Source organism: Panthera uncia (assembly GCF_023721935.1).
Source record: "Panthera uncia isolate 11264 chromosome E2 unlocalized genomic scaffold, Puncia_PCG_1.0 HiC_scaffold_19, whole genome shotgun sequence".
NCBI classification, from domain to species: Eukaryota; Metazoa; Chordata; class Mammalia; order Carnivora; family Felidae; genus Panthera; species Panthera uncia.
Genome location: NW_026057588.1, coordinates 22,961,104 through 22,988,714, shown reverse-complemented (window position 1 = coordinate 22,988,714; position 27,611 = coordinate 22,961,104). Strand labels below are relative to the sequence as shown.

General features: G+C 42.3%; 1 protein-coding gene across 3 annotated transcripts in view; it reads left to right on the top strand.

Moving 5' to 3' along the window:
• Positions 1 to 24,712, top strand: part of MYLK3 (myosin light chain kinase 3) — a 40,073-nt gene extending 15,361 nt beyond the window's left edge. The window contains exons 4-13 of one of the 3 annotated variants that reach the window (XM_049621621.1): positions 2,687 to 3,126; positions 5,400 to 5,505; positions 6,060 to 6,153; positions 6,579 to 6,688; positions 7,563 to 7,704; positions 15,271 to 15,341; positions 19,812 to 19,940; positions 21,141 to 21,293; positions 22,242 to 22,374; positions 23,647 to 24,712. In XM_049621621.1, the coding sequence (XP_049477578.1) occupies positions 2,687 to 3,126; positions 5,400 to 5,505; positions 6,060 to 6,153; positions 6,579 to 6,688; positions 7,563 to 7,704; positions 15,271 to 15,341; positions 19,812 to 19,940; positions 21,141 to 21,293; positions 22,242 to 22,374; positions 23,647 to 23,706 (1,438 nt within the window). In that variant the 3' untranslated portion in view covers positions 23,707 to 24,712. The remainder of the gene's footprint in view (positions 1 to 2,686; positions 3,127 to 5,399; positions 5,506 to 6,059; positions 6,154 to 6,578; positions 6,689 to 7,562; positions 7,705 to 15,270; positions 15,342 to 19,811; positions 19,941 to 21,140; positions 21,294 to 22,241; positions 22,375 to 23,646) is intronic. The other 2 variants (XM_049621623.1, XM_049621622.1) reach the window with 2 other exon arrangements.
• Positions 24,713 to 27,611: the final 2,899 nt, after the last annotated feature.

Sequence of the window (27,611 nt, the reverse complement as noted above, 5' to 3'; positions counted from 1 at the left end):
TCCTCAGGAGGTAGCCTCAGGACCAGCCCTCAGCCCTCAGCAGACACAGTGCAGGAAGACCCAGAACCTGATGACTGCCAAGCTCTCCCCAGCCCTGTGTTCCCCAGCCCTGGGGAACAGTACATCTTGGCCCCCAGGTTGGCCCACTTAAGGGTACTTGTGCTTACCTGTCTTTTCTCAAGGGGGTCTGGTGCCCTCCTGCACCTGTCCTGGGTCATCTTGACCTGTAACAGAGCCCCATCCCTTCCCTGGGCCTGGCATAGGGAGGGGCGCTGCTGTCTGTGTACTGTGGTGACTGGCAGGGAAGCCCAGATGGTTTGTCTGCCTTTGTTCTGGAAGGAAATGAGAGCCTTAACCGGCCAAAAGGAGGGAATCCTGGCAGGCATCCCTGGATCCTAGCCAGGGCTATAAATATGGAATCTAGGGATAGGGATGAACTTGCCATGAACTTGTTAGGGTCCTCAAAAAGATTCTGCATTAGGGGGAAGGTAGGTTGATTGGCAGTGGCTGCCTGTCTAGAGGATCCTGAGGCCCTAGCTGCAGTTGGAGGGACACAGTGCTGTAATTGATTAGTCATGCCTGCCCTCTGCCCTGGGTGTGCTTTGTAGGAGGAGGAAAAACATTGGATACTCAGTGACATGGGAATGCATGTCAGTGCATTTTGGGCATCCCATGCCCTGCTGGGTATGAAGACCAAGTGGGACAACAGTGACTCGTGGCCTTATCAGCTGGCCACCTGACCACCTGGATACTGTTCCAGCAACTGGCTTCCTGCAGTTTCCTGTGTCCTTCAGTTGAGATGAGGCCTGAGCCAGGCTTGGATGCCACCTTCCCACCCTACCTTGTCATCACCAACCCGTATTCACTCCCGAGGGCCACGGTGCAGGGGGGGATTCTGCTGCCTTTTGCCTAAGTCTGGCTGTGGACAGGCTTGCACAGAATCAGTGCATTTATGAATAGGCACTGCTTTCAGAGGACCTGTTGCAGCTCAGGGAGGGGCTGGGCTTTCGACTGCTATGGAAAAGCCTCACTTTGTTTTTTCATTATGGTAAAAAAACATGTAACATAACATTTACCAAGTTAACCATTTTTAAATGTGCAGTTCAGTAGTATTAAGTATATTTGGGTTGTTGTGACACAAATCTCCAGAACATTTTCATCTTGAAAATCTGAAACTCTACAACCGTCAAACAATTCTTACTACCCCCACCCCAGATCCTGGCAACCACCATTGTACTTTTTGTCTCTGAACGTGACTACTGTGGGTACCTCATATAAGTGGAATTATATGAGTGCAATCAGAGTTTTTGTGCCTGGCTTATTTCACTTAGCATAATGTCCTTGAGGTTTATCCAGGTAGTAGAATGCAACAGGATTTCCTTCCTCTTTAAGGCTGAATAATTTTCCACTGTATGGATATTACACATTTTGTTTATCCATTCACCCATTGATGGACACCTGGGTGGCTTCCACCTTTGGCTGTTGTGAATAATGCTGCTATGAGCATGGGTTTGGAACTTAAGAAGTGGGATTGCTGGGTCATTTGGTAGGTTTTTTTTTCTAAATTTTTGAGGAACCACCTTCCTGTTGTCCACAGCAGCTGGACCATTTGGGTCTCACTTTGGGACCTTTCCCCGCTTTGTGGAAACTCAGCACTTCTGCAAGGTATCAATGTCTCTGTTTGACAGAAGAAGGAACTGGCACTGGCCTTGTCCAAAGTTGTCCAGCAACATGGTCCAGAGCTAAGACCAGAAAGGAGGCTGCCTGCCTCCTCCTGAGACTTAGTCCATGCCAGACCCTCGCCCCCTCACCCCCACCCCAACACACATACACCCTGGCAGTGAGTTGTGAAGAACAATCAGAGCAGGGGCAACTCTAAGAGGGAGGGTCCGAACCCCTGGGGGTCATAGCTCCCAGGGTCAAGGTCCTTCCTTCTGAATATTGTCAGGGTTCAGAGGGCCTTCCTGACCTCCAGCTGGGCCCCCAAATCCAAATGTCACAAGGTATGGGTAATGAGAATGGATGAAGTGGGCTCTATGGCATTGCCGGGGTGCAGCAGGGTCTGTGAGGAAGTGGAGCTGCATCTCAGCTCTGCAGACCTGCCCAGCTCAGCCAGAACTGTTTGTTCAAGAGAAATAAGAAATCCAGTCTCTATGAGCATTTACCTGATTTTAATAAAATATGTCTGACCTGGGGCTTCCAGTGTGATATTTGACTTGCTTCACCCTTTCTTCATTTAACTGAAAGGGAAACTGAGGCCTAGAGAGGGTGGGAAGAACCCAGGTCTCCTGCCTCCAGGCCACAGTCCCCCTGGGGCAGAAGCAGGTTTCCAAGGACTTCAGAGGCAGCTGGTGCTCACTGTCCAACACAGGTTACATCAGTCTTCTTCAGACACTCATCCACTGGAATTCTGAGAGCAAATGGTACCATTTCACTGAATCCAGCCTCTCCCAGGTGTCCTGTCTGTGCAGAGGTAATCAGGGTATCCAGAGAGGCTGGGGTTGGGGTCTGCTTGTTTCAAACATAGTCTACCTTACTATTATAACAACCTGAAGGACCCTTTTTATGGATGAGAAAACAGACCAACAGGCCGTGATCATTGAGTGGCAGCAGCAGGCATTTGACCCCAGGTCTGTGGTGACTCAAAAGTCCTTGGTTTTAAGGCCTTATTTTATCTCTGCTCCAGGATCTCCATCCGTGTGCAGGAAACAGACACCCCTGGGGAGCTGCTTGTGACACGAGGGGGCAGCCTCAGACACATACCCCCTGAGGAGGCTCCAGCAGCTGCCTATCCAGGTGAGCAGGACCCACCTGGGCCCACCCCCCAGACCCCTGTGACCAAGATCCCAAAAGGAGCTGGAAAGATTTCCCCACTGCGGAAGCAGAGCAGCGATGAGGGAGCAAAGGCAAAGGAGAAGCAGGGGCCTGGGGCTGAGTCCACCGTGGGACCAAGAGGGGCCAGGAGGAACATGGGAGACCATGCTGGATCCCTGGGCCGGCAGCAGGACAAAGACCCAGGGACAGGACACCCTGAGCCTGGAAAGGACTGCACATCCAGAGGCATGGGCAGAGCTGAAGCAGGAAGGAAGACCCCCCTGGGAGCCGAGGCTGGCAGCGTGGTTCTGGGTGAGTCCATTGCTGTGTGCCTGGTAAGTGGGTTTGGGGGACCTACACCCAGGGGACCTTTCTGCTTTCAGGGCAAGAGAATGTGGGTCTGGGGGAGTTTAAGACTTAGAACAGCCTGCCAGTAACTGCTGGAGCTAAAGAGCAAGGGCTGGAGATGCAGCAGGCTGGATTTGGAGTGACTGTAGCAGTAGGGGAGCCCTGTGGCTCAATGGGGTGGATTTCTCCAAGCCACCAGCCCACCTGAGCTCTTCACCATTGGTGTCATTCTGGATTGAGCCAGAGAAGGATCCTGTTAAAAAGAACTTCTATTAATTAATGGACCCATTATCGGCCACCATGCCCAATGAGTAAGTTCTCATCCTGGGGTATGGAAGGGTGTAGTGAGGATCCCAGTAGTGGTGGGAAACATCCTTGTGTTCATGTGACTGAAATGCCCTCAACTGTTCCAGCATTAGGGTCCTACCCTCCTTGGTGTAAACCCTCATCTCATGAAGGCCAGCAGAAAGGCCACCCTTTGCTGGTTTCCTGCCCTGGAATTTCTGGAAGTCCCTGAGGAAGGGCTGCAGGTCATCTGGGGCCCCTTGCCACTTCTGGACTCCGCAGTTGTCCTGTCATAGTGACATCTCTAGTTGCTTCCTCTCCACCTGTACGACTTGGTCCAAATGTGGACAAGGGCTTCCTTTAATTCTTTTTTTTTTTTTTTTTAACGTTTTTTATTTATTTTTGAGACAGAGAGAGACAGAGCATGAATGGGGGAGGGGCAGAGAGAGAGGGAGACACAGAATCGGAAGCAGGCTCCAGGCTCTGAGCCGTCAGCCCAGAGCCCGACGCGGGGCTCAAACTCACAGACTGTGAGATCGTGACCTGAGCCGAAGTCGGACGCTTAACCGACTGAGCCACCCAGGCGTCCCTTCCTTTAATTCTTGAAACACAGCTGAAAGCAAATAGAGTCTCCAGAATCTTTTCTGAGGCTTGGAATGGTGATAAAGCCAACGTGAACTCAGGGCTCTCTGTGTGCCAAGACACGTGCATTTGTGCAGGCATTTACTCCCACAGGCCTGTTGAGTGGGAATAAATGGAAATACAAGAGAGGTCAAGGAACATGCTCAGGGCCAGAGTCAGTGTTGACAGAGCCAGGATCTAACCCTGACTGGCTCTGGAACCATGTGTACAAACCTCATGGCTCTGCAGCCACTCTGAACACTTAGTGTGCGGCAAAGAAACTGCAGACCTAATTCTAGATTTGGAATCCCTGTGACACACACTCAGAATCCCAGCTTTTCTAGGGTCCCAGAAAAATAGCAGCTGTAGCAACAATAGCCCATATATATTACCTTTGTGGCCCAGGGCCCACGGTTTGCTTTGCAGATGCAAAAAAAGAATAAGCAATATTCTCTCAAGGCAAATTCAAACTTCTATTCTGGGGAGCAAAGAGTAATTTTACTAAGACAAACTAAGCTGTGTTTGCACTGCACCGGGTGTATGGTTTCAGAGGTATGAGAGCTGTGGGTGGAACACTCTGAGTGAACTATGACAAATCCAGACAAAATTTCAACCCAGGCCGCTGACTTCCCACCACAGTCCTTAATGCACAAACCAGCTTCAGTCATTGTGTTTGCTGTTTTGCTTCATTCCTGTGCTTTATTTCATGCAACACTTCTAGATTCCTATTACCTCTGAAGGACAAGATTTTTCAAAAACACTCAGACATTTTTATCTTTCCAAGTGCTGGTGTCCTGTTTCCTCCTCCATTCCCCAGATACCACCAAACCCCTCCGAGCACACCTGCTACAGGCTACATCACAGGCTACTTGCCCTATCAGGAGATCAGAGGGTGCAAGAAGAGGAAGGGTGGGTGTTTGTCTCCAGCTGGCTCCCTGTCACACTAGCGTCACTGATGTCCGCAGCCCTGCCTGGACCTTCAAACATAGTCCTGTCATTAAATTCTCTCAATTACCCCGTTCAAGTGCACCTTCTGTTTCCTGCTGACTATACTGATCCACCGTGGATCCCCTTTTAACTTCAATGAACAGACTGGGTATAACTTCTCCATATTTCAAAGAGCACTGTTGTAGGTGATGGGAGACCTGGGTTTGAATCCCATCTGTCACTGACTTGCTGTGTGACCTTGGGCTAGTACCTCACATCTCTGAGACTCAGCTTGTTCCTCTGCTGAGTGGGTGACTCCAATGAGGTGTTCCTTGAGAAGAGTGAAGGGCTTGTCACTTAAACCAACCACTTAGGAGGCTCACAAGGTGTTGTTTCCCAAACAGATGACAGTCCAGCCCCACCAGCCCCTTTTGAACACCGCGTGGTGAGTGTCAAGGAGACCGCGACCTCAGCAGTTTACACAGTGTGCCAGCATGACGTCTTGGGAGGGTAGGTGGGCTTCCACCTTGATGAGAGAGCGGGAGCAAGAGGCTTGGGGGCAGAGACACTTGGAGACCTTATATGGCATGCTGTTGTATGCTTCTCAGGAAGGGGTTGACCAGGAGCCAAAGCCAGGAGTGGTATATATGCCACACAGTGTACTAGGAAATGGATAGTCCACAGAGAGTAGGTGAAGAGAATACCTCTAGAGTGCAGAAGAGCCCACATGGTATGAGATGAAGTATAGGGTGCAGGAGACCCACACGGTATGGGCATGGGAACCATATACTAGTGGTGGTAGGGCAATCTGAGTGGTGTGGAATGAGGGAGGTAGTCCCCAGGGTATAGATAGATACTTTATGAGAGGATGAAGAAGGTCTTCTCTAAGTTTCAGGATAACCAATGTGGTGTTGGGGTGATGACTATAGTACCTCTGGGGTGCAGGATAATCCCATGGTGTTTATGGACAGAGGGCAGGACCAGAAACCCCAGGGTACAGGATGGTCCACCATGTATGGAGTGAGCCTGTTGGGGTCTCAGTCTGCTGTGTCATGTTTCTGCAGGGGCCGGTTTGGCCAGGTCCACAGGTGCACAGAGAAGTCCACAGGCCTCTCACTGGCAGCTAAGATCATCAAAGTGAAGAGTGCCAAGGACCGGGTGAGGCATCTGCCCTGGACCAGCTGGTGCCTTGGGCCAAGTTCAGGGCTCCTATACTTCCTTATTGGCCCCTTGACCCTACACTTCCCCAGCCCCCTGCATGCTGATCAGGAACCCTGCCACCTTCCCTGTCTCTTTTCCATGAGTCCCACACTCTGCCCAGCACATCACCTCATACCTTGGACAACAGGGTCCCTCTGGATTTCCAGGCTTCCTTCTTGGGCCTCTCAGGTTTCCTATCTGCGGAATGGTGGGTCTGTTGTAAGAACCTGGTTTGGGTGCTGAGTCGGAAACCTGATGTGAGAGTAGGAAATGAGGAAACAGGGTGGGCATGCACCTTGGAAGGGCATGTGTCTTGGGAGGCACAGCTGGCTCATCTTCTTGACCCATTTCTTGGAAACTCCTCTCCCATCCGACTCCACAAGGAGGATGTGAAGAATGAGGTCTACATCATGAACCAGCTCAGCCACGTGAACCTGATCCAGCTCTATGATGCCTTTGAAAGCAAGAACAGCTTTACCCTCGTCATGGAATAGTGAGTGTCTCAGGAGGTGGAGCAGTGGCTTGTCTGTGGGCCCAGACTCAGGGCTGGGGCTTGGAGCCGTGGTTCTAGGCAAAGCTCTCCCTTTCCCCTCCCCTCTCTGGGACATCTAAGGAATATCATCACCTCCAATATGCAGCATGGAGGACAAAGTCATTTGTCATAAACCAGCAGTAAACCTGACTGACCTGTAGATGTATGTTGGTTTAGCATACACAATTTGTAATAATTTTGATTTAAGCATTAACAATTGGAAATTGGGAAATTTCACATTAAAACCCAGATATCTTGCTTTTCTTACAAATGTGAACAATCTAGTAATGTTGGACCTGTGTTTCAGCTGGAACTGGTGTGCTGGATCTCCTACTTGCTGACTCTGTAGACAGGATCGCCAGTCTCCCATTTGACACAGTCCCCACCACTCCCAACCACCCCTGAAGCTGAGACCAGGGCCTCAGAGGCCATTTATTTTTGTGCTTGTGTTGCTATTTTCCTTATGGTAGGGTTTGTAATATCATGTCATGTCATGTCTCTACCAAGAGTGAAAAAGCAACATTGTAGCCAAACAAGTTTATAATCTTGGCACAGAGTCACCAGAGTGAGCCTGGATCATCAACATTGAAGACAATCCCCAGTATTCCCTTTGGCCCATCAGTTTCTTTTTACCACCTGCACTCTGAGCTGGCAATGGGCCAGAACAAAGATCTCCATAAAAACCCCAGATGGCAGTGGCCCTCCTTAATCCCTCCTTAATCGTAACCCTCAGGCTTACGTGGGTTGGCCTCTTTTGAACCTTGGTGATATGAGTGGACAAGTCCTCTGGGAGCCTTGCTCAGGCCAGTGCCTACCTCTCTCTTTGCCCTGGCAGTGTGGATGGAGGTGAACTCTTTGACCGGATCACAGAGGAGAAGTACCAGCTGACTGAACTGGATGTGATCTTGTTCACCAAGCAGATCTGCGAGGGTGTGCATTACCTCCATCAGCACTATATCCTGCACTTGGACCTCAAGGTCAGGCTCCACCTGGGCATGTGGTGGGTGGGCCTCCAGGGTTCCTGAGCTTCTGCTGCTTTCTTACCTTAAAGAACTCTATCAACAGACCATCCTGGCTTCCATTTCTGGCTCTCTGCCATTTCCTAGCTCTGGAGTAAATGAGTCATGCTGCCTCTCTGAACCTCAGTTCTTCCACTATAAAATGTGGATAATTGTAACTCTTTAAGTGTTTTTTGAAGATTAAATGATACAGTGACCTTCTTTTCTTTAAAAATATCTTTAGAGAGAGGGAAACCAAGAAACAAACCATTAGCGATAGAGAAGAAAATGATGGTTACCAGATGGGTTAGGTGAAGGATGGGTTAGATGGGGGATAGGGATTAAGGAGGGCACTTGTGATGAGTACCAGGTGTTGTATGGAAGTGCTGAATCACTAAATTGTACACCTGAAATCTTATACTGTATGTTACCTAACTGGAATTTAAATAAAAACTTAAAAACATTTAAGATTAGTTTTAAAAAAATTAAAATAGGAACATATGCTGTGGTAACAAATATAGACAATATAGAAATGTATAAAATACACAGTAAAAGTTCTTCCCCTGCTAAGAGGTCTTCTCTATTAGCAGTTTGGCATGATACACAAATATATACAAAAGTGATCATGCTATATACATCCTGTTTTTAAACTTACCTTTTTTTCAGTTAACAGTACATTATAGACATCTTTTCTCATTCTCTTTAAGGGCCATGTGATATTCCAGTGAGTGAATGTGTTACACTCTCTTTTGTCTACTAGGATCGTCCTAGGAGTGTCATGCCTGGCTGGTAGTAAGCACTTGATACATGGCAGCCATTTCTGTGGTTTCCTACTCTGCTGGGCAAGCAGGAGGGTGTTTCTCAACAACTCCTTTCAGGAATTTCAGTGGCTCCCCACAGAAGGTGGGAAGTAGGTTGGCCAGAACTTTGTGGGTGCACATTGCTTCTTCTGACCATCTTTTCTGATTGACACCTGTAAAGCTGGACTTCTTAGAAAAATGGTAGCGATAGTAGGGAATTGACCTGTGGCTTCCCAGATCCCTACAGCTAATTCCAAGCCTTCTGGATTAGCTGCTCTGTGAGGTTGTCAGTTGGGGGAAGCACAGGCTTCAGCTCTGTGGTTCTGGGTCAAAGACCTGCCGTTGGGGCAACCCTGTGTCTCTGCAGCAGGAGTTGGTTATTGCAAAGGCCCATTTCCCAGCCAAGAGTAGGGCTTGTGTTGGTTCAGTCCCTTCGTGGCCAAAAGATCTTGCCTAAGTTCCTTGATCATATTGATTGATCTTGCATAAGCTCATCAGTTGCAAAATGGGGAATAAGAGTATCTTCCTCTTAGGGGTGTTGCATGGATTAAAGCATGGAGAAAAAGCCCCAGAGCTGCTGTCCCATACAATAGCCATAAGCCAACATGTGGCTATTAAATACTTGGAATGTGGCTAGTGTGACTGAGGAACTGAATTTTAAATTTTATTATTTTTAATTTATTTAAATTTAAAAACTGTCAGTTTAGTTATTGGTAAACTTTTAAGTATATTTGGGATGACTTCACTATGTGAATTTCCTTTTCACCTATAAATTTTATGAAATTTCAATACAATTAATTCATGAAATCTAAATATATCTAAAATATTTCCGATGAAAATTTAGTATCTGAATTGAAATGTGCTGTAAATATAAAATACACATTAGATTTCTAAGTCTTAATATGAAAAAAGAATGAAAAATATCTCATTAATATTTTTCATATTGATAACCTATCAAAATGATGAAATATTGGACATACTGCATTAAATAAAATATATTATTGAAGTTGAGTTTTAGAAAATATTTTAAGATGAATGAAAATGAGAACACAACATACTAGAACTAGAACATACTAGGATGCATCTAAATCAGGAGGAAATTTGTACCTGCAAATATGGATATCACCTCAAATCAATAATTTAACATCCTACCTTAAGAAACTAGAAAAAGAAGGCAAGTTACACTCAAAGCAAGCAGAAGAAAGGAAATACTAAAGATTAGAGCAGAAATGAATGAAACAGAGAATAGATAAACAACAGAGAAGGGATGGGGGGGTGGGCTAAATGGGTAAGGGGCATTAAGGAATCTACTCCTGAAATCATTGTTGCACTATATGCTAACTAATTTGGATGTAAATTAAAAAAAGAAAAAACAACAAAGGAGAAAATCAGGGGCACCTGGGTGGCTCAATCAGTTAAGCATCCAACACTTGATTTTGGCTCAGGTCCTGATCTCAAGTTAGTGAGATAGAGCCCAGCATTGGGCTCCATGCTGACAGGGTGGAGCCTGCTTGGGATTCTCTCTTTCCTTCTCTTTCTGCTTCTCCCCTGCTTACATGCTCTCTCTCTCTCTCTCTCTAAATAAGTAAATAAACAAAAACCAATAGAGAAAATCAGTGAAACCAAGAGCTGACTCTTTGAAAAGATCAATAAATTGTTAAATCTTTAGCTATATTGGCCAAGACAAAAGGAGAAAATAAATTACTAAAATCAGGATTGAAAGAGGGACATCACTAGTAGCTGTAGTGATGAAAACTAGAAAGAAAGAAGGATTATAAAGCAATAATGTCAAAAATTGTATGCCAGCAAGTTAGATAAAATGGAACAAATCCTAGGAAGACACAAACTACTGAAAACTGAAAAAAATAGAAAATCTGAATCAACCTGTAACAAGTAAAGAGATGGAATTAATATAAAAAATCACCCACAAAGAAGAGCCTAGGCCCAATTTAATTCTACCAATTTAAAGAAGATCTAATTTATGTGTTTTTCTAAATGTTCATTTGAGAGAGAGAGAGAGAGAGAGAGAGAGAGAGAGTATAAGCAGGGGAAGGGCAGAGAGGGAGGGAGAAACAGAATCTGAAGCAGGCTCTAGGCTATCAGCACAGAGCCCGACACGGGGCTTGAACTCATAGACTGTGAGATCATGACCTGAGCTGAAGTAGGACACTTAACAGACTGAGCCACCCAGGTATCCCTAAAGAAGATCTAATTTAAAGAAGAATTAATACCAGTTCTTCACAAACTCTTCCAAAAAATAGAAGATAAGGGAACACTTCCTAACTCATTTTATGAGGCCAGTCTCATCTTGAAACCAAACTGGACAAAGATATCACACACACAAAAAAACTATAGACCAATATCCCTTATGAATATATACGCAAAAATCATCAGTAATATATTAGCAAACTGAATACAACAACATATAAAAAGGATTGTACACATGACAAAGTGGGATTTATCCTAAGAATGCAAGGTTGGCTTAACATATGAAAGTAATCAATGTAATATGCCACACCAATAGAATATAGGACAAAACCACATGATCATTTCAATAGATGTAGAAAAAGACTTAACAAAAACCAGACAACTTTTCATGATGAAAACACTGAATGAACTAGGTATAGAAGGGAACTTTCTCAGCTTGATAAAGGCCATCTATGGAAAACCCACAGCTAATATTATACTTAATGGTAAAAGGTTGAATGCTTTCCCCTTAAGATCAGGTACAAGACAAGGATGTCTGTTCTTGCCGCTGCTATTAAACATTGTACTTGAGGTTCTTACCAGGACAATTAGGCAAGAAAAGAGGTAGAAAGCATCCCGATTGGAAAGGCAGAAACAAAACTGTCTCTATTCACAGATGACATGATCTTGTGTATAGAAAATCCTAAGAAGGGTAGAGGGAAACTATTAGAACAAATACGCAGGTTCAGCAAAGTTAAAGGATATAAGACAAATGTATAAATATCAATTGTATTTCTATATACTAGCAATCAATAATCTGTAAATAAAATTAAGAAAAAGATTCCATTTACAATACAGTAGTCCTCCCCTTATCCCTGGTTTCATATCCCATGGTTTCAGTCACCTATGGTTGACCACAGTTCAGAAGCAGATGATCCTCCTTCTGACATACAGTTAGAAGGTCAATAGCTGCCTAACACTGCATCATAATGCGTATGTCATTCACCTCACTTCTTGTCATCACATAGGCATTTTATCGTCTCACTTCATTCCAAGAAGAAGGCTGAGTATAGTGCAATAAGATAGTTTGAGGGGGGGCACATTCACATAATTTTTATTAGCAGTACATTTTTATTTATTTTTTATTTTTTTAATTAAAATTTTTTAAATGTTTATTTATTTTTGACAGAGAGAGAGAGACAGAGCATGAGCGGGGGAGGGGCAGAGAGAGAGGGAGACCCAGAATCTGAAGCAGGCTCCAGGCTCTGAGCTCCAGCACAGAGTCCAACGTGGGGCTCGAACTCACAGACTGCGAGATCATGACCTGAGCCGAAGTCAGACGCTCAACTGACTGAGCCACCCAGGTGCCCCAGTAGTATTTTTATAATTGTTCTGTTTTATTATTAGTTGTTTTTATCTTACTGTGCCTAATTTATAAGTTAAATTGTATCATAGATATGTATATATAGGAAGGAACATAGCATATATAAGGTTTGGTACTATCTGTGGTCTCAGGCATCCATGGGGGGGTCTTAGAATGTATCCTCCGTGAATAAGAGGGACTACTGTAATATATAATCAAATAAAATAGTTAGGACTAAATTTAACAGGTGAAGTGCAAGATTTATTTTCTTAAAACCACAGAACATTATTAAAAGAATTTAAAGAAGACCTAATAAATGAAAGACATCCCATGGTCATGGGTTGAAAGACAATATTGTGAAGATGACAATACTCTCCAAATTGATCTATAGATTGAACACAATCTCTGTCAAAATTGCAGCTGGCTTCTTTGCAGAAATCAATGAACTGATCCTAAAACTGAGATGGAAATTCAAGGAATGCAGAATAGCAAAAACAATCTTGAAAAAGAAAAGCAAGCTGGAGGATACACATTTCCCAATTTCAAAATTTACAGCTAAGCCACAGAAATCAAAACAATGAGTTATGTGTATAAAGATGAATAGATAACCCAATGGCATACAACTGAGAGTTCAAAACCAAACCTTTATATATTTGGTCAATTGATTTTTTGATAACTGTGTCATGACAATTCAACGGGGAAAGAATAATCTTTTCAACAGATGGTGCTACGATCCCATGCTTGGTATCCATATGCAAAAGAATACACTCATATTGTAAACAAAAACTAACTCAAAATAGATTGCAGACTTAAATGTAAGACCTAAACTTATAAAATTCTTAGAAGAACACCTAGGAGTAAATCTTTGTGACCTCAGATTATTAGGTGATGATTTCTTAGATATGACTCAAAAGAAAAAGCTAGAAAAGAAAGATAAATTAGACTTTATCAAAATTAAAAACCTTTATGCTCCAAATGATATCATGAAAGTGAAATGACAGCCCATACAATGAGAGAAATATTTCCAAACAATAGATTTGATAAGGGACTTATATCTATAATATATAAAGAACTCTTACACACCAATAATTAAAAGACAAATTAAAATGGGCACAGGATTTGAACAGACATTCATCCAATAAAGATATGCAAATGGGCAATAAGCACATGAAAAGTTCTCAACATCATCAGTCACTAGAGAAACACAAATCAAAATTGCAGTGAGATACTATGTTATATTCATTAGACCAGCTAAAATAAAAAAAAAGTGACAGACAATAAGAAGTGTTGGCTATGATGTGGAGAAATTAGAACTCTCATACATTGCTGGTAGGATTGTAAAATTGTGCATCCACTTTAGAAAACGGTTCGGCAGTTTTTAAAATGTTAAATGTAGCATCACCATATGACCTAGTCATTTTAACTCTAGGTATGTATTCAAGAGAACTGAAAACATAAGTTGACACCAAAACTTGTACATAAATGTTCTTAGCAGCATTATGCATTATAGTTCCAAAGTGAAAGCAGCTTGAATATTCACTATCAGATGAATAGATACACAAATATGGTACATCCATACAATGGAATATTATTCAGCTATGAAAAAGAATGAGGTACTGATACATACTACAACATGGATGAACCTTGAGGACATTATGCTGAGTGAAAGAAGACAGATGTAAAAGGCCAGCATTTGTATGGTCATTTATATGAAATGTCCAGAATAGGCAAAACCACAGAAACAGAAAACATGTTAGTTCTTGCCAAGATTTAGGGGTGAGGGAGATGGAGAGTGACTGCAGATGGGTATGAGGTTTTTTTTTTTTTTTGATGTGATAAAAATGTTCTAAAGTTGGATAGTAAGGATTATTACATAACTGTGAATGTACTAAAACCCAGGGAATTTTACACTTTAAAAATGGTGAATTTTATGATATCATCATTATTATTTATATTTATTATTTATACTCCAATAATGCTGCTATAAATATTAAGTTCACTTATTTAATTTTAATTTTTTAATGTGGCTGCTGGAAAAATTTTAAATTATATATGTAGCTCACATTATATTTCTATCGGACAGTGTTTTTCCAGACCTCATGAGGAAGACATGGAGACTTTAAATCTCCTGCTCCTATCTGAGGCATTCATTGCCTAATTCCATTGCACCAATAAAACCTTCTGTTGAGAGAAATAGTACCTGACATTTGCTTTGGAATCTGTACAGTGTTTTCATGCATATTATGTGATTCAATCCTCATACCTTCCCAGGAGGAAAGCAGGAAGTGGTTATTATTCCCATTTTACTGATGGAGACACTGAGGTTTCAGGAATGGGAACAGACTCACCTAAGGCCACAGACCCAGATAAAAGACCCCTTGGCCTCAGGCACTGGGCCTTGGGTCTTCAGGGCATTTCTACCGTACACCCCATGTGTGTACACCACCCTACCCCATCCAAATTTGTTTTGCATAAGCAGCAAGCATCATTCCAGGCCTCAGAGCTGATCTGAAGGACTTAAGAGGAGAAGCATCCCAAGACCACCATCTCTACCCTGTGGGTCACAGCTGTCACCATAACATGGCAGACTGACTGACATTGAGCAGCTCTGATCTCCTTGACTGGAATTCTGAAGCTTTGGTTCCCACCCCTGAGATTCTGATGTAATTGGTTGGGGTTGGGGCCTGGACACTGGGACTTTTGAGGGATCCTCTGATAATTATAATGTGCAGCTAGGCTTTGAAACCATGACCCTGATCCAACAGTCTCAACACAAGCAGCTTGTGGGTCAAGTCTGCATCACAGAAGTGTTCTGTTTGACACCTGCACTTGGGTATATGTTTAAATTTGAGTTGTCAGTATTTAAAATCATGGATTTTTCACATAAAAATATGTATTCTGGCTTCTCTTGAGGACTGGGGAAGTTTGGCAACTGGGCCTGCGTTCCTTCATTGTGACTGGTGGCTGGAGCTGCTTTTCACAGGGCAGGAGGCCACCAGTTCTCCACAGTCTACACAGTTCTTTAGTGTCTCACACCAGCCCACTTTGTTTTCATGATCTATATATCCCTGTAGGGCTGCCCTAGGCCATTTATTGTCTTGGAGGCTGGGAAACTGAGGTCTGTTGACATAAGCATGGGAGTTGACACCTTCTTAGCTGTTGGCTGAGCTAAGCAGACATCTGTTTCTTTTCCAGCCGGAGAACATACTGTGTGTCAATCAGACAGGACATCAAATTAAGATCATTGACTTTGGGCTGGCCAGAAGGTAAGGGGGTTGTGGTTTGGCACTTTGACAGAACTCCTTGGGAACTGCTTGTGGCTCTCTTGGATATGGTTACAGTTCAGATAATTTTTGAGTTTTGGGACTGACACAGAAAACTTTTTCACTGAGAGGCTGGTGGCCTTCAGTTGTACAGATAGGCCTTGTTACTACCCCAGGGGTGGCTTCATGCAGACTTTGCATGACTCTGCTTCTCCTTAAAAGGCTGTGGGATTAATTGTACTTCAAACCCCAGTGTGAGCAGAGAGGGTGGGACGGTTCAAGGAGTGCCACTGGGTGGGTGTCCTCAGATCAGTTCTATTCATCCCCCAGGCCTGGGGCCAAGATGTGCTGAGCTATGTGAGGGATCTAGCACCTTCCCTGTCAGGAAGTGAGTGGTTTAAATAGGAAGGTGCATATGTAACAGTGTAGGGTGATGTTGGGGTATGTGGTTTGGGGCCACTCAAGACTGGTTAAATCTTGGTAAAGTGATGATAACATGAAATACTTGCTGACACGGGCAGTTAGGAAGGTTAAATGAAATAATACATAGAGAGTGCAGACCCATCCTATGAAGGTGGTTAGGTTCTCAAGTTTGAGTACATAAACATCATATATAATTTAAAAAATATCTTAAAGTCCCTTAAAATGCCCAAACCCTGGTGAAGGACAGTATGTCCATAGTTTTACAAACCTGTCCAGACCAATGTATGGTGAATGCCGTGCCTCTGCAGGGTTCTGGTCCCTGGCACGCACACCCAGTGGTGCAGGTTTTTAGCAATGGTAGTAACAGACCCTTCATATTGGGGAGGGAATGTCCCCCAAACCTTCAAGCATCCATAGTCTACAAACATGGCAACAGTTGTATGCCCATCCTCCAAGACTCCTCCAGAATTCTATTTCCACCAAGAATGACATTTCTCTGGGAATCACATATTTTCTAGGTAGGTCTTCACACCACAGCTGAATTTTCTTTAAATTTAAACTCTTTAAAATTTCTCTCACCCTGATGGTCATTTTCCACAAAGAAGTTGTTTTTGCCATTTTATAGGCCTAATGGTATCTTCCGCTCCATCCACAAGGGGAAGAAAGCAAAACCTTGTCCCAGTGGAGACAGCCACTTGCCTGAGCTCAGCCTCTGATGTCCAGACCTGCCTCCCACAAATAGCATTCAAAACCATAGTGGCAATCTTCCTGGGTCAAGTGGTAAATTTACCTCTTTTCAGGGGTCAAAGATGCATTTTCAGTGCCCCCATGATGGATGGGAGGCCACAGGTAATGTCATGAGAGTAACAGTAGAGGGAAGTTCATATCGTCCTACTGTACCAAATGTACAGTACTGCTTTTCATGAACAGTGCCAAATCCCCCAACCCAAATGCTTCAAAATCACATTCAATTCATAATGTAAATAATTGTTTAATATTTTTGCAAATAATGTCTTATAAAGTTGGGATGCATCCTATACACTTGTGTGTCTTATACACTAGAGCAATGTCTCTGAATCTATTTTTTATTATCACTGCCTGGCTTCCAAAGGGACTTTTTAGACATTTTTCTCCTAATCGCCAGGCCCCTCCTCATGAAATTTAATGCTACAATTGTCCTTTGTATCTTTTTATGTTCTGTGGCCCTTTGGAAAGCCAGAAACCATTGTAATAGCTAAGACTTTTTGCCCTTCCAAGAACCGGTGTTCACCCCCTTGGGGCAATATTGTCTTCATCAGGAATGTATACCCTCCCAGATGTGTATGTAGTACCCTCACAAATGCCAGATGTCCAATTGCCAAATGAGTATTTACAGTGACAAACTGTGAATTCAGAGCAAAAATTAACCAGCTGAGGCTCCTGGGTTCTGGGAAGGCTTCTCTGAGCAGCTAAAAAGGAGCGATGGACAAGGTGTTGTTATCTGTGGGCAGTAGGATACTGGTAAATGTTTAACAATCAGTTGTAGGGGTGGGCGGGATGGGAATGGGGTTTGATTTGTAACCTTTGCTAATTTTGGCTGACTTCAAACTACTAACATGACATCACTGAATACAGAGTTGGGAGGAGATGTACACAATTGACTCTCATGCACCCATGAGAAGTGGCTCCAGCACAACACTGGAGCGTGTTGGGGGTGAGGGTGAGGGTGGTTGGGGGGGATGGGAGGGTGAGGGGCTGGGGTGGTGTCAGTATAGGATGTACACTGCACATGTGCAGGCTTTCTCGGGGAAGGTAGGAGCTGGGGTGGGGATGGGGGAGGGAGATATAGTGAAGATGAGGGCATTAATAGGGAGTCCTGAATGTCATGGCTAAGAAGCTGGAACATTATACTATAGGCCACTGAGTGTTGCCTGCTGGAGAGGTGAAAAAGGCTGTAGGTCAACTTACCAAACATCAGTTAGTCAAAATCTGAGTCATCCATCCCAAACTGTCTGATAAATTCATTAACATGGTCAAAGGCATTGATGACAATAATTTTTGCTGATGAACCAGAGGCAGAGGGCAAGTTCAAGAAAATAAACATGCAGAGCCACATTTAAGAGAAGGCCACCCACATAAAACTGCTGGGCACTGGGGAAGTGCAGGTGTCTGGAACACGTGGTACTCAGGAAACCGCACTCAGCAGAGCTGTGCTGACAGAGTCACAGGCTCTGGCTGTGAGGCAAAAGGAAAACATCGAAAACATCCTCAACAGTCCAGCAAACTGGCCATTGGGTGAAAGGATCATTTGGCAAATTGGGTTTTGCCAAATTGGCCTGCTTCCTCGGAAGCAGGAACAATCTGTGGGGGAATGTGCAGGTGGAGCATATTTTATATGTCACAGGAATTAAATGTTTATAAAGAGGGAGGAAAAGCCAATTTTTTCCTGTAATACAAACCATCGAAAGTAAAGTTGTATTTCTGGGTGGAGCTATTAGAAGGTACTGAGATTGTCAGTGGGGTTATGGTCATGTAGGGGGCACATACGGATGTTCAGAGGCTGTGACATCCAGCAAGGGGGACCAACATTACCCCAGGTTGGGCAGTGAGAGCCATTGGTGGGTCTAAGTAGGGTCATGTCAAGGGTCAAGGATAGGGACAGGATGGGAAGTTTACTCTTGGTCTCCAGAATGTTGCTCCAATGCTCAGACTGGAATCCAAGCCTATTTCATCAGATCTTTTGGCAGGGAAAGAAGATGCCCACCCCAAACCTTGTGACGCTGCAACTTCATAGGTGACCCTATGGTCACAGAGGGCCTTATGCTAGGAATTTGACGAGGGGGTCTTGGTGGATATTTTGACATTTAGGCTTAGTTACTGCCACAGTACTGCTGTTTAACAAATGATTCAAAACTGCAGAGGCTTAAAACAATCATTTATTCTCATCCACACTGGTGTGAATCACCAGTGGTGGTGGGGGGGGGGGGTTCATGATATTCTGGACCTAACTCACAGCAGCTCATGACAAGGAACCTGTAAACAGTTGTCAAAACACACCATTAATTAAAAAGTCCTCTGTTTCTGAATTTGACCACTTTTGGTACCATACCTAAGTGGAACTATATAGTATTTGGTTTTTTTGCAAATGACTTCTTTCACTTAGCATAATGTCCTGGAGGTTCACCCATGTTGTAGCATGTGTCAGAATAGCCTTGCATTTTAAGAATGAATAATATTCCACTATATTATTACCTACCACATTATTATTATGTATTTTTATCTACCACATTTTACTTATGCAGTCATCCATTGATAGACACTTACTTGGGTTACTTCCTCCATTTGGCTATTGTGAATAATGCTGCTATGAACACAGGTATATAAATATCTCCTCATGATTCTGCTTTCAATTTTTTTGGATATATACCCAGAAGCGAGATTGCTGGATCATATGGTAGTTCTACTTTTAATTTTTTGAGGAACTGCCATACTGTTCTCCACAGCAACTGCACTATTTTACATTCCCACCAGCAAGGGTTCTAACTTCCCCACACCCTAGCCAACTCTTGCTATTTTCTGATCTTTTGTTTGTTTGGTTGTTTTATAGTAGCAATGATGTGCAGTGGTATCTCATTGTGGTTTTGATTTGCATTTTCCTGATGATTTGTGATATTGAACATATTTGCTTTTTCTAATTCTTACTGTCATCTCTCCAACAATAATGGTCACACTACCAGACGGACCTCCACAGAGAGCTGCTATCTAATTTGTTTGTGTTTGCTCATGTGGTTGCATGCCAAATAAGATACACTGATCTTCTCTCCTTTTGACATTGTAACTGCTAGGAGGAAGAGGACTATGGTTTTCTGATTCTCCCTAGTGACTTAGGAAAGTCTAAAGTTGGGGCCTGGGGGTATGATGATTATCCAGAAAACCACACGTGGTGGGATGTGAGGTCCAGACAACATGGAAGACAGGAAGGGTTGGGAATGTCTAGCTCTGACCAGGAATTAGTCCCAGGAATTCTCTCAGGGCTCACTCCCATGGTCCTCTGCATCCTGTTGTCCCCAGGTACAAGCCTCGGGAGAAGCTTAAGGTGAACTTCGGCACTCCAGAGTTCCTGGCCCCAGAAGTCGTCAACTACGAATTTGTGTCCTTCCCTACAGACATGTGGAGTGTGGGGGTCATTACCTACATGCTGTGAGTGCCCAGGAGCCTGGCTCCTAGTGAGAATAGGGGCCATCTGTTTTAGTTTGGGATCCTTAGAAGCAGAGAAAATTTGAGTGTGGAGTCATTTATTTGAGAGCTGTTCCCAGGAAATGCCAACAGAGGAGTAAGGGAGTGAGATGGGAGAAGACACCAGTAAAGCATGTGTTATTGAGCACTTACCACTGTAGGCAACTGGAGTTGAATACTATCGGGGAAGTCTGGGATCCATCGTGGAACAGCCCCTCACAGTTATTCTGAGGGGGGAGGGTGTAAGGGTGTTTATACACCAACTCTTACCAGTTATTGCTTGTGAGCTGGTCCTGAGAGCATTGGTTCCTTGAAACTTCTGGGTGGATAAAGCAGCTTCCACCAGAGAAGAAGCTCTCCAGCAAGGAAATGCATGTGCTATAGTACAAGTGGGGCTGGAGTGCACCAGAGCGGTAAGGAGAGGAGATGGACAGGGCAGAACACTGTCTGATGTATCATCTAACTTGTCCCTCCTGTCCTGTGCTTCCTGTTTTCTATGGACTGAGGAAGCAGAGTTAGCATGGACTGAGAGGAGATATGTACACAGACTAAGCATCCTTGTCTCTCTGTGAATTCCCTTGGTTATTTCCTCAGAGGTCCAATCAAGTCATGCTTTGCTCCCAGATTTGTCATTATGGCATAATTGCTACCTTGTGTCCCCACACTTTGTATGTGTGTACCTCACCAGGTGGGGGAAGTCTGAGGCCCGAGGCCAGCCAGTTAGAGTGTCCTATCTCTCTACCCTCACTCTAGAGGGACCTAATGAAGCCAGTTTTCCTTTGGCCCCTGAGGCGTAGAGTAATATTTAAATGAACCAGGCTGTATCAGAGACATATTAGGATATTTTTAAATTAAGTTAACATCTATTTCATAAATGGACATATTGGATTGGGTCTCAATTTATTCTTAGGCTTCAGGCTAAGGGGAAAATAGGTAAGCATGACTGAGGATTTATTCAAATACTCTTCATGCCTCTAAATTTTTAGTCCTGCCACTTCCTCCCCTAACAGAACACACTGGACTATCTCCTGTTGAGAAGTAATAGGGGTACTTTTCTTTTGAATTCTGGTTAGAGCTGCTTGTACCTTGTAAGACCTCTATCCCGTCATTGCATGTTGGCAGATATGGCTTCTACATACTGACAGTCCTTTTTCTCCTCTGTAGACTCAGTGGTTTATCCCCATTTCTAGGGGAAACAGATGCAGAGACCATGAATTTCATTGTGAACTGTAGCTGGGAGTTTGACGCTGACACCTTTGAAGGGCTGTCAGAAGAGGCCAAGGACTTTGTTTCCCGCCTGCTGGTCAAAGAGAAGAGGTACCGTTAATTGCTTGTCATTCAGAAACCATTCTGATGGTGACCATCCATCTGGGTGCTGTGAAGATCAGGCTGGTGCTATGCTTTCTCTGGACCAGTTCTGTCCAGGATTTCTTAGTCTGCTATGGCTTTGGAACAAAAAAGGTAACAGGGAAAGAGATGAAGGAAATAAAAAAATAAACAACAGGAGCATAAAATCTAGATAGAGTTTTAAAAAGGACCACATATATAAATTAGTCCTTGGTAAGTTATCAAGTAATCACTTTAATAGATTAATGTTGAAAAAAGGTTGAGATATGCAGATGTTATTCCCCAGAATAAGAGCCAGAAAACCTCATTTGTTGATAATGAAGACCTACTTAGTTTTCAGCAGGCATATCAAAGTCATGGGTTGAACCATGGAGTTTTCTGATACTCAGAGACTCAGACATAAAGAAATAATGGCAAATGACCCAGGGTGAGGCCCAAGAGTCTGAGCTCTGAGACAGCCCATAGTTCCCTGGCCTTTACTATTTTGTTCTTCTGATTGTGAAAAGTTATGAGAGGTAAAATAATTCTAATTCAAATGAACAAAAAGGACATCATTCTCTGGAAGGAGAGACAAGCTTTTTTCAAGACTTATGTTCTTTTTCTTCTTAAGAGCAATTCCAGGCCCACCTGGCCTTCCTACTTCCTGCCTCAATTTCCCAGCTCTTTCTGGAGGAGGTGATTAATCACTGTGATACATTCCCTCTGTAGAAGGCAGGGAACATTTTTGTTGATGACTTTCTTTTACTTTTAAGGAAGGGAATTTTAGACATGAGGAGTTCCTTTTTAGTTTGTGGCATGAATCTGCTTGAATGATTAATTGATTCACTGATTAACACTTCCTACCCAGCTGAACCAATTTCTGGAAAACCAGAAAAGGCAACCCTAACTAAAAGTTTCAACCTCTGTTTGATTTCACAGCTGCAGAATGAGTGCCACGCAGTGCCTGAAACATGAGTGGTTGAATAATTTGCCTGCCAAAGCTTCAAAATCCAAAGTTTGTCTCAAATCCCAATTATTACTGCAGAAATACATGGCTCAGAGGAAATGGAAGGTATCTGTTTTGTTTGTTTTTTTAAGGTAGCATTTGTCTTTTTAATGTGTCTTTTGAAAGAAATGTTGCTAAGTTTTAACTTACATTTTCATTCTAAATAGATTATTTGGGAGGGAAAAAAAAGTCTCTTATATCAAAACCTGTGATCTTGATTAAAGAATGCCACAGACCAAAACCAACTGGTATAAAGGTGGCATTTAGTTCATACTTATATGGACAATTGAAAGGACAGAATAAAGTTTGAGCATATGTTCTCAGTAACAGTAGTAGGGAAGTGCTTGGAACTTACTGCCTGAAGCTTGAGATCTGACTCCTCCACATTTCAGAAAGAGGGGCTGGGAAAGCCCTATTAGGTTTTAAAAGCTTCATAATTTTGTTTACAACAGAACCCTTTGGTATCATGGATATAAAAAGAAAAATTGCCTTCCAGGAAAAGTGGCTTTCCAACATTTTGTTATCAACTCAGATCCTCACTAAAAAACAAAAATAAAAGCCTTTACCTAGAGAGCCAGTATATAAAAATATGTATACATACACACACATATGAAACAAAAACATCCAGCCTTTGCTAAACAGAGTGAAATACACTCTGATATTTTCTGTTCTATGGTATTTGGTTTCATTAAAAAAAAGTGCTGTTCATAACCCACCAATTTGACTTCATGACCCACTGGTGGGTTTTTTTTTTAATATATGAAATTTATTGTCAAATTGGTTTCCATACAATACCCAGTGCTCATCCCAGAAGATGCCCTCTTCAATGCCCATCACCTCCCCTCCCCTCCCTCCCACCCCCTATCAACCCTCAGTTCTCAGTTTTTAAGTGTCTCTTATGCTTTGGCTCTCTCCCACTCTAACCTCTTTTTTTTTTTTTCCTTCCCCTCCCCCATGGATTTCTGTTAAGTTTCTCAGGATCCACATAAGAGTGAAAACATATGGTATCTGTCTTTCTCTGTATGGCTTATTTCACTTAGCATCACACTCTCCAGTTCACTGGTGGACTTTGAATCACAATTTGAAAAATCCCATTCCAGTGGGCTCCATTTTTCACAAGAAGAGGGTATATTTTCTCACTTCATAACTTGCTCCCAAATGCTCCAGAGTCATGGGGCTGTTCTACTGGAATTTTGCCACCAACTTGTTTTCCCCATTAGATTCTCAGTTTTGAACAAACCCAAGTGGCTAAACTTGTTTAAGTCCTTTTATTTCTTCTTAAAACAATTCGTCTAAAAATATACTTTTTATCCTTTTATCCCCCTCTTTAACACCAAGAAACATTTCTACGTGGTGACTGCTGCCAACAGGCTAAGGAAATTTCCAACTTGTCCCTAATTCTCAACTCGGCTGCTCCCATGGGCCCAGAAGTTATGGACTGGTGGTGAAGTGAGACTCAAGATTTTTAATAATCCAGTCTTGTAATGATATTGATTTCATCTTTTTTGTAAAGAAAGGTTATGGCTGTTGCCTTCCTTGTGGGTGAAAAGTGGCTGTAAGAAAAGTGACCTGACCTTTTTTTTTCTGCCTTGTAAGATCATACTAAGTTGAAATGCTGTGTTTACTTCTCAAGTACACCTACTTTTGGTGATAAGTGTAGGCATGCTTTAGGTAGGTAGGAAAGCTTCTACTTTGTATATGTCAAATTTAAAGTCTAAGCTTACTCTGATTAGAGAACTCAGTAGACTGTTACACAGGGGTATGTTATGCAGCATTATCTCCTCCAGTACAAAGAATTCCTAGAATTTTGATTTGCTCAAGTGTGAGCTGACATTTTATTGTACTACCCTGTTCTTGTGGAAAGCAATGTAGATTTAGGGGTAGTGATCCTCAAATTTGTTTTAACTTGTGCTCTGTTTTGGGAATCAAACCATGCATCCTTTAATATTCTTTGAAACTTCAAAATATACCATATCACCTGTCATGGCTAAATCAGAACAATGATCATTTTGAATGTGCTTTTTAAATCCATACACATCTCCACCCTCTCCTAAGTGGTCCTATTCTAGCACTGGTAGTCTCACTTCTGAACTCCCTTCCTCAGTTATGGATTTATGGTCTAGGAAGTCTGGACACTGATATGCAATATGTAAAAGAGATATAAGAGTGTAAAATGATTTTCAGTCTTCTGAGAGAAACACAGAATGATACATCATGAGACAATAAACTGCTGTTCTACTGCTTTATGGATATACCACTTTTAATGTTGTCATTTAACTAACTTATAAAATGATTAACAAGAAGTACTTTATTATTTGAAAGTAAAGAATGCTTTTAATTTCCTCACTTATAACCTGATTTTTGTGCTATTCCCATGAACTTCTCAAGTCAGCAGTTTTTGTTCTGTTTTTTTTTTTTTTTAAGTTTATGTATTTATTTTGAGAGAGAGAGAGAGAGAGTGAGAGAGAGAGAGAGAGTGCCTTGGAGGGGAAGAAAGAGAGCGAGAGAATCCCAAGCAGGCTCCATGCCACCAGCACAGAGCCCTACGCAGGGCTTGAACTCACGAACTGTGAGATCATGATTTGAGCCAAACCAAGAGTCAGATGTGCAAATGACTGAGCCACCCAAGTGCCCCTCGGGTCAGCAGTTTTAATAGGAGTAGTTACTTTTATTTATTTTTATTTTTTAATTTTTGAAAGAGAGATAGCACAAGCACAGGAGAGGGGCAGAGGGAGGGATGGAAGGAATCTCAGGCAGGCTCCATGTTCAGTGTGGAGCCTGATGCGGGGCTCAATCCCGTGACCCTATGATCATGACCTGAGCTGAAATCAAGAGTTGTAGGCTCAACTGACTGAGCCACTCAAGAGCCCCAGGAGTACTTACTTTAATTTTTAATTAGCCATGCAACAGTTTCACATGCTTTCAGGATTTTTGTCCAAATGAAGAACCCCCCTTTACCAGTTTTTGGCAGAGGAAACGGGTGCTGGGAGGGAGGCAGAAAGAGGTGAGGTGAAACCTGCTGCTGCAGTTCTCAAATTGTAACTTTCCTTGGAAGGCTAACTCTTGTCAGGAACTAAGATTTTCAGTACCAGCATATCTAGGCCTGCCAAGCTGGCCTAGTGAATGAACATCAGAAGAGATGGCTGCTGGAAACCTCCCTTTTGTAGGAGAATACAGTGATTTGGTAAAATACCTTATTTTAAATCAAGAGTTATTCTGTGGAAAGGTTTTATGAGGGCAGCCTCCAGAAGGAGCCACAGAGGTTATCTTACAGTTCTGTCAGGTACGGTGAGTCTTAAGTTCTTTGGGACTTCAGACTCTTGGTGCTATGAATCTTCTTCCCAGATAAATGTAGTTACCTTGGTCTAGAGTAGCGCTGTCAGAAATATATGAGCCATATACATAATTTTAAAATTTTGAATAGCTCCTCTAAAAAACCTGGTGAAATTAATTTTAATAATTTAACACAGTAAGTCAAAAATGTTATTTCAATTTATAATCAACATTAAAAACTATTAATGAGGTATTTTCTATGCTTTTTCTCACACAGAATCCCCAAAATCTGGAGTGTATTTTACACTTAAAATACATTTCAATTCAGATACTAGGTTTTCATCAGATGTGCTTAGTTTGGATTTAGATTTCATGAAACTTACTATGGAAAAATATAATCAGATACTCAAGTTGTTCGAAACACCTTAAATGTTTTCTGGTAGATATCCACTTTTACATTTAATTTAAATTAAATAAAGATAGAAATTCAGTCCTATAGTTGCATTAGCCATATTTTAAGTGCTTAATAGCCACATGTTGTTAGTGGCTTCTATATCGGATGGGGTAGATATAGAATCCTTTACCTGTCAAATTTTAATTTTTTCTCCCTGTATGCTGTTATTCTTTACCTAGAGTCTCCTTCAGGGCTTTGTTTAGGTGAAGCCCACACAAATGTAAGTTAAGGTGATTTTAGCCTACCTTATCTGAAATTTGAGGGAGCTTTTAAAGCTTTAATTTTTTGGATATTTTTGGTCCTCTATTTTGCTGATATGTACTTAGCTCAAAAAATTTTTAGATTGCAACTGTGCTGCTATGGACTATTTCTAATGGACTTTCCATTTGAATGAATAAAGAGTGATTGGAAATTGCTGGGCAGAGAAACTGTAAAAAATAGGACCCACTTTTATAACTGTCAGGTTGGTGTGCTTGTGGGGTAAAAGGCATTCTTCCATTTTTGATGGATATGTATCCATGGTGGTCATGCCCACACTTTCACTCAGCAATTTCATTTCTAGAACACTTGAACAGAGATCTATGCAAAACGTTTACTGTAGCACTATTGCTAATGGCTGAATGAAAACAATCTCATTTGCCTATCAGTATGGATTTAGTTAAATAAATTTTGCCACATCCATATAGGGAAATTACTTGTAGCTGTTAAACATAGATCTAGATGTACTGACAGCCATCTTTCCATTACAGGAAAATTATTACACACACACACACACACACACACACACACATATATATATATGTATATGGCATCATCCTATTTGTGGAGAGACATATGCTTATACATGCATTAAATTTTTTTAAATGTTCATTTATTTTTGAGAGAGAGAGAAAGTGTAAGTGGGGGAGAGGCAGAGAGAGAGGGAGACACAGAATCTGAAGCAAGCTCCAGGCTCCAAGCTATAAGCACAGAGTCTGACTCAGGGCTGAATTGCAAAATCATGACCCAAACCTAAGTCAGACGCTTAACTGACTGAGCCACTCAGGTGCCCCTAAAATTTTCTAGGGGGAATTCCACTTTTCACTTCACAACTTTCTGAATAATTTGAATTTTTATTTTTACAATGAGCATGTATTGCTTTTATAATTAAAAATTAGCAATGCAATGTCAAGTGTGGACCTTGCTTTGACACTGATTTGAGCAAACAATAAAAGATATTTCTGAGACATCCAGAGAAATAAAATTCTAAATTGCATATTTAATAATACATAGAATTTCTAATTTCTATTAATTTTGTGAGGTATGATAATGGTAATGTGGCTATAATGTAGGTTAAATGATTTCAGGAAAAAAGTGGATACAGTTAAGTAAGTGTGGTAAAATCTTTGTTAACAATTGGGTCTGAGTGATCTATATGGAGTTTCATTATACTGTTCTCTTTATTGTTCTATACATACGAAAATTTTCATTATACTATTCTCTTTACTATTCTATACATTTGATATAAAGTTTTTAAATCAGTTAAATAAACACCATAAAGAGGTGTTAAAGAACGGAGCTTCAGGGGCTTGGTTAG